The sequence below is a fragment of the Protobothrops mucrosquamatus genome, unplaced genomic scaffold (assembly GCF_001527695.2).
Source record: "Protobothrops mucrosquamatus isolate PMUCROS unplaced genomic scaffold, P.Mucros_1.0 scaffold45, whole genome shotgun sequence".
Classification (NCBI taxonomy): domain Eukaryota; kingdom Metazoa; phylum Chordata; class Lepidosauria; order Squamata; family Viperidae; genus Protobothrops; species Protobothrops mucrosquamatus.
The window spans coordinates 3946518-3954643 of NW_015386427.1; the positions used below are offsets into that span (position 1 = coordinate 3946518).

General features: G+C 35.2%; 1 protein-coding gene across 4 annotated transcripts in view; it reads left to right on the forward strand.

Moving 5' to 3' along the window:
- The window catches only part of DYNC1I1 (dynein cytoplasmic 1 intermediate chain 1), a 187649-nt gene that overhangs the window by 138620 nt on the left and 40903 nt on the right, over nt 1-8126 (forward strand). For all 4 annotated transcript variants that reach the window (XM_015811581.1, XM_015811582.1, XM_015811583.1 and 1 more), the window contains one exon: nt 952-1096. In XM_015811581.1, the coding sequence (XP_015667067.1) occupies nt 952-1096 (145 nt within the window). The remainder of the gene's footprint in view (nt 1-951; nt 1097-8126) is intronic.

Sequence of the window (8126 nt, forward strand, 5' to 3'; positions counted from 1 at the left end):
GAACTCACACACGTCGTACAACCCACCTTGCCTACCCTACAAGGTTCCATCCAAAAAACTTTGTTCTGGGCATTCTATGAGAAAAAAAGCCCTGATTATTCTTATAAAGAACTCATTTCAGCAAATATATTCAACAAGTCTTCCTCCTTCTATTTTTCCCACAACAACCCCGTGAGGTGGGTTGGGCTGAGAGAGTAACTGGCTCAAAACCACTAATATGAATTGGTTCTCAATTATTTGTTTTTAAAGTGCTACAAAACCATTCATTGTACTGGCTGAATTTGTTCTTATGAAATATTGAAAATCTTGCTTATCTCCATAATTGCTGTTTGTGTTGGGAAGAGAAATATACCAGATGATCAGTATATCAGTAAAACATATATGCTGAATATATATCAATAAAACCTATATGCTGCTTTTTAAAATAAAGTTTCCAAAGATGACTAGCAAATAATAAGTTTTAGTTCGTAAGTGAAATATGCTCATGAATTATTCCTTTTTTAGAACTTTCTTAACTTTCTTACAATCATTAGCTGTTCTTTTTAATCACAAAAAGTCTGCTATTTGGGATGTTCTGTATAGTTTATTAAATAGCTGCAGACTTATTTATAGAAATTTTAGCAGTGCAATAAGATGGTTGTTCTTCTGCACTTGAATGATATATATGTCCAGACACTAGAGATACAGTCCAGACAATAATATATTTTATGACTTTTTCAGGCAATCAAGGTGAAAAAGCCATAGTATGCTATTCAAAAAAGGAAATCAGAGTTTTTATAAATGTATCTCAGGCACAATATACACTAAAACCGTTTAGCTGTTACCCAACTTCTTAGCAAGAACAGGTGATCTTAGTCTTGCTGATTTTGAAAATGGAATGTTTATATCATAGCATTTTCAGTGAGAAAAACTATGAAGGTTTCCTAAATGAATGTATTTTTTTTTCTACAGTAAAGCAGGAATTGGAGAAGTTTTTGAAGGTCACCAGGGCCCAGTAACAGGAATCAACTGCCACATGGCAGTGGGTCCAATTGATTTCTCTCATCTGTTTGTTACATCATCATTTGATTGGACTGTCAAATTGTGGACCACAAAGGTAAGAAATGATATTCAGGAGGCTTTCTTTAGTCTCTGTCCTCTTCACCAAGTGTCAGGACTAAGCAAAAATGGATGGTACTGTATTCATCTCACAGCGTTATACTTGATATAATAGATAATGTTTCCCAGGGATACCTCAGTAGGATAACTTTTTCTGAACTATTTTACAGTAGTTTCTGGATTAAAAATAATTGTACCTAGAAGACTATTTAGTTTCCTTCCCCCCTTGCTGTCTTTCTCACACATTCACATATCTATTTATTTATCCAACATTCTTGCAGTTTCTCCCCTCCCCCCAAACTCATCTTACTATTCCTCCAGAACTCAGAATTGTTGGGTCAGAAGCAATAGTATGTTAATGCAGGCCAGAAGAGGGTACCATTTTCAGCTGCACTGATGCTTAGGAAAAAGTTTCCATTCATATAAGATAATTATGATGTAGAAGTAAGCACACAGAGTTGAGGAGAAAGGGATGAGCTTCATCCAAATCCCTCCACCCATGTTATGCACTGGGGAGGAAACCCAGTTATTCTAACTGTTGGTATTTCTATAAGGACAGAGCCTAAGCTTGCCTATAGTATATAATATTTGATGTTAGTAAGCTATAAGAATTTGGTTAACACATTATAATATCACTGCATTACTGTGGCATCTATATTGCCATTTTTCCCAACCTGCAAATAGAAGCTGAGAGATGGGAAGCTGTATAAGGCCATTCATTGAAATCTGGATTTAAATTAAAATTTATTGTATTAGAAATACAATAAACTTGAATTTAAATAACTTAATATTTTACAGTATTTATGAAAGTGTTAATTAGACACTTAAATTTGTACGTTGATATAAAACTCTGTTATTTCAAAGCAAAATACATTTTCCAAAGTTGAACTTGGATTTTAATATGACCTTTTTCTTTATATTCCAAATTCAGAAGGTTAAAAAAAAGGCCATAGTAATTCGCTTGATTGAGTGAATGAATACATGAAGTTAATATAAATTTTGCTAAATGCTTTTGGAAGGTCAGATGTTAAATAATCAGACTGGTTGCATACTCTTGAAATGAAGTACTGATCACTTCAGATTGGATAATGTCAGATGCTGGTTGCTGCACACTACTGTGTAGCAATGCTAGTGCTGGTCATTATTAATATTAATATTGTCACATTTTATTATGAATATAAGTTCTCAGTTTAAGATGAATGCTAGTCTGTATTTGTAAATCATAGAAGTCAAGTGCTGAATATAATTATCTAGCAAATGTTTCCTGAATCTTTCCTGACTAGGCGAAAAATGGAAGGAAATGCCATCTTATGTGATCTTTTTTTGAATATAAAAGTATTATACAATGATTGAAAATATAAGATTTGCTTAGCAGCAGCTTTTCATGGCTTTTGACTGAAGTTGTACTAAGACCTACTACAAGATACCAAAATATAAACTACAAGCCTTTCTATATAAAACTTATGCTCAATCACCCAACTCTAGTTTTTTCCCAAAGACATGTGATATAAAGAGAGACCCATTACATGAACTTTTTTAATTATAGCATATCTCCAAGATCCAAAGTAGTACTATCATGGGAAAGAACTCTCAGATCCCTACAAAATGTTAATCTTCTAACAGCAGTACCTAGAAGCCATAATCTTTAAGAACGTAGGGAAGTGCTTCAGTAATATATAATTCAGGGAAAGACAAGTTGTTCTGAAGCATATAATAACTGTAAAATGCTAATTCTTGACATAGATTATTTAAATGTGCCTGTTTTCGTTGCCTAGGGTGCAATTTTAGTCTATGAAGCCAATGTAATTTTGATCACTGAATCATGAGATCATAGCACACTCATGAAAGCTGAATTAAAATGCCCCCAAAATCAAGATATATCCTGGTATTAGCTGAGACTTCAGTGCATTAGTGCTTTGAACATGTAAACTCTTTTCTAAAGGCCACCTGTTCACTAATAGATACCAAGGATTATTAGCTAGTGTTAATGTGCAACAATCCCTATGCTGTGTACCCTGTTATCATACAGGAGAATTATACTATTCCACATGAAGAAAAAAACAGATTTGCATCTTATAGACATTGTTTTGTCAGAGTATCACTTTATTCTGCCATGCATCAAAAAGAATATATCTGCTCCAGGGAACTGAACAAGTCCGAACAGGGTTTCAAAATGCAATTTTTACTGCTTGTTTTCACCCATTAATTCTATATCCTGTACTATGGAAAATATACTGTATATTCAAACACATTTATCCTATAATATATATAAATTTAGTATACAATACAATATTAATATTGAAACTCTATTAGGAATATTTTGGATTTTACTGCACGAGCTATACTAAACTGTTAAATATGTTATTGTTATTCCTCGACGTTTAGTTTTCACTTCAGTATAGGTATTTTTTAAGCTCACTGTTATTATACAATATGCTTATGTTGTCTCATGTGTCTTCCACTACTTCCCAGAGAGTATCTTTTAATTGATCTATGCAGAAATTAATAAGAAATATCATTTAAGTTTGGGATTTAAAGATAGAGGAGAGACTACATGGAAAAGAAATGGACTAGGATTAACTAGATGGATGAAATGATAATGTGATAAAAGAGAAATTCAAAGACAAGGGAAAAAGTATTGAATGATACTACTGTACGTCATTGTTTAAGAAAAATAAAACAGTTAAAATAGATGTGATATTACATGCATTGAGGCTTCTACAGGTAGTTTTCAACTTAACAGCCATTTATTTAGTGATCATTCAAAATTAGAATGGCATTGAAGAAGTGATTGTGACCGGCCCTCGGACTTACAACCGTCATAGCATCCCTACAGTCACATGATCAAAATTTGGGTGTTTGACAATTGGCACATATTTGTAATAGTTGCAGCTTCCCAGGGTCATATGATCACTACTTGTGATCTTCCAACAAATGAAGTCAATGAGGGCAGCCACATTTGTTTAATGACCATGTGATTCATTTAATAACTGCAATGATTTGCTTAACAACCATGGGAATGAAGGTCATACATTTGGGGAGGACTTCCTTAACAACTGATTGCTCCAAATATAAGGAAGGGAGGGAAGAAAGGAAATTTCAAAGAAACTTTTCTTTGTCCTCTTTTATCCCCTGGCTATGCACTGTTGTTGTTGTTTTTTATAAATAAATTGCATCAACTAGTTAGGGATTGAATAATTAGAATTATAGCATCTGTGGAAAAACAGCCTTCCAATACTGAGGAAAAAGCCTTCATCTGAAATGATGCTTTGAGAAGAAATTCCCATGATGTCAATGAAGTTAGGGTTAGGTTCTTCATACTTGCTGCAGCCTTTCCAAGGTTCAACCTCTGACTTTGCTAAGGATTTCTATGTGTTTCTGTATGTTAAATAGACAGAAACATTTAACATCATGTTAAATGATATGGCTTACTGAAAAATATATCATGGTCTTACAATATTTTGTCACATAGTTCAAATAATAATCCATTTCTCTTTAAACACAATTGCCACAACTGTCCTGTTCTTTTTCTCTGTCTAAGTGGATGACATAATGTAATACTGACTAATCTTTTGCTTTCCATTGCTTCTGCTCCTTATTGGGGGAGGGGTTCTGGTAAAACTTAAGAAGAGAGAGATGCTTGGACTCTTAAATGTGGTTTCTTCCATGTGGTCAGGTACAGTAGGACTGGAAGGAAGTTTTGCCTTTGATTTTTTTTTTCTTCTTAAATTAATTTCCTCTAACTCCCACTTGGACCATCTTGGTCAATTGGTATTCCCAAAGTAAGCACATGTTTGCTTTATACTCATGCATCCTTCCTCCTAATATGTTTTTTTCTCTTACTTTGTTTCAACAAAATAATTCAAACAGATGCTTGTTTGATTCTTCTGTGATCTAAGTTTCACCTTAGTAAGACACAACATTCCTATACAATGCAAGGCAAACAGTACTATATGGTTATTCATAACGTTGGCTTGCCTGCAGCTACCTATCCCTTCCAGAATGGATTATTGTGCTCATAAAAAAAGTTGAAATGTCTCAGCACATCTGTGTGTTTGTGGAGATTCTCAGTCATCCAGATCATAGTTGTCTCAAAGGTGCTTTTTCAAAAGGCAGCTGGACTGTTTTTTCCTTGAGGAAAAAGACATTTAGCTTTTCATCCAAGAAGCTTCATCGGTTCTGGCAGGAGGATGGTGGGAGTAATGGAAGCATTCATTCTGATAGGATGTGTGGGGGGGGGGGGGACGGTTGAAAGGATCATATTTCTTTGCAGTCATCTGGTTGTTAGCACTTTCCCTAAGAGCTCTTGAGGCCACTAGGGGTTTATCTGTGCCCTCAAGGTCACCTGTGTTAGAGTGTAAATGGGAATGGAATCGTTCTTGGAACCGCTGCAAGAGCTGCGTTGTAGATAGGAGATAGGTGGTGTCTTATCCTTCTCCCTCTGTTGAGAGAGGGCTGCTCATTGTAACATAAATGGTCTCTTTTATCCCTCTTTCAAACCAGTCATCCTCTCTATCCAGGATGTGGACTTTGCTGTCTTCAAAAGAGTGACCTTTGCCTTTCAAATGCAGATGGACTTCTGAATCTTGTCCTGAGAGTTTGCTCTTCTATGTTGTGCTATGCATTTGGGAAGTGATTGTTTTGTTTCACCTGTTGTGTTCTTAGAACAGCTGTTATGCAAAAATAGCATCCTGAGAGCACTCATTCCTTTAGGCTTATTTTGCCAAATTAGAGAAACTTAAGGTAATTCTCATTAGTTTAGTTCAGACATGTCAAACTCGCAATGTTACATGACGTCGCGTGACGTATTGGAGCTTTTTTCCCATTGCCGGCACGGTTTCCTGGTGACGTGTCCAGCCCGCGGGCCAGCAGCTTGACACCCCTGGTTTAGTTGATTTCTACATTCTGCCAAAGAACAATATGAATGTTCAATACTCACATGAACACATACACCTATTGGAGAATAGTAATATTTGGTTGTAATCTTTTCCTTTGATTTATTTTATCAATAAAAGAGTCCCTATTCATATTAGCTCCCAAATGCAATTCAAAGTGCTGGGTGTCAGCTCTCAAAATCCTACATGGATTGGCACTGAAATACCCACAAGGCTACCCCTTCTAATTAGGACTGCCCTTTTGAATTCACATATCATGGAAAAAATTGCTGATCATCTTTCTGTCTGGTGAATTATAGAGGATGAGGAAGAAATTAGATCACCCCCTACTATTAGGGTCACGGTGGCTCAAGACGCTGAGTCTCAGATTGTTAAAGTTCTACAGCTCGGCAGTTCGAGACTCAAGTGCTGCAAGACAGAGTAAACTCCCGTCACTTGTCCCAGCTTCTCCCAACTTAACAGGTTAAAAGCATGCAAATGCAAGTAGATGAATAGGTGCCACATATAAGTATGTGAGAAGGTGCCACATATAAGTATGTGTTCCATGTTTCGCTGAACACTTTGTGCTGCAGCATGATGTCATGCTGGCCACATAACTGCAGAAACATCTCTGGACAATGCTGGCTCTTTGGCTTAAGAAATGGAGATGAGCACCGCCTCCTAAAGTCGGTCACAACTAGCAAGGTAAAACCGGCAGAAACACCAAAATCAGAAAATTATGATTTTCTGGCAGTTTTATTTCAGGGGTCATAATGGTAATTGTTCATTTTGACTCACTAATAGATGTTTGTTTTTGGGGGTTATAAATTTAATTGTTTTAACACTACTGTGAAAATCTTATTTCAAATGTTTAATTACTATACATTTCTGAGAGTCTGTGAGATGGATATAACAATAGCACCTAAACTTATATACCACTTCACAGTGCTTTACAGCTCTCTCTAAACAGTTTACAAAGTCAGCATACTGCCCCCAGCAATTTGGGTCCTCATTTTACTGACCTCGGGAGGATGGAAGACTGAGTCAATCTTGAGCCGGTGACATATTTATTTGATAAATAAATTCTAAGGAGGCCACATTTATCATTATCCTGATATTCAACAAAGATAACTGTGAAAAGCTTAAGCCTCCTGAGTTAAAAATTATATAATATACATCTTTCTAGAAATTTCAGGAATAAAAACTCTCTACCTTAAAATAAATGCAAAATATTATTATAGGTTATCTTGGGCATTTTGATTTTCTGGTCTCTATCTTCTATTTACTTACTAAGTAAATCAGACTCTACTGAATATTTTGATAGAAAATTTTAAAATAAAAGGAAAAAATTATTTTGGGGAAAATATGCAGGAAAAAAGTATGAACTTCAAAAAATACATCTCTGCATTTTATAATGTACATATATTACCAGAACATTTGAATAATAACATTTATGGATGTACAAGTAGATGTAGAACATTCATAGATGCATAAATGGGTACACAAAAATGTTTTATTGGGAAAATTGTTTGCCAAAAGTATGTAAACTTAAATCAGTTTAATTTCTCTAGGAGCAATATGCACAAAAGATAAAGCTGAATGTTTATCAGACTGTTAGTTTGATTTAAAATTCTATAACTCATGTAAAGAGCAAATGCCCCTAAATCTACGTACTTTTACAAATGACTTTTCAATCTTTTTTACTGTAGTCAGCAATACAAAAGGGCTTAGATACATGGTATAGAACCCACTTAGAAGCATGAGATATCTATGTTTCCTTTTACTCCAATTAAATCTCCTATTTATCATTCACAAGTGAACAGTATGAATTATCTCCAAAACTGAATGCCCTTTTCACACATTTAAAGTGTTTAGGTCCCTAATAATAATAATAATAATAATAATAACAACAACAACAACAACAACAACAACAACAACAAGACCAAGCCTTAAGAACAAATGCATACAAAGTCAAAATTGAGAAGACAGCAACAGACAGTAAGTGCCGCCTATGCAAAGAAGCTGAAGAAACAGTGGATCACCTGGTAAGCTGCTGCAAGAAGATCGCACAGACTGACTACAAGCAGCGGCATGACAAAGTAGCAACAATGGTGCATTGGAAGATCTGCAAGAAATATCATTTGCCTGTAAGCA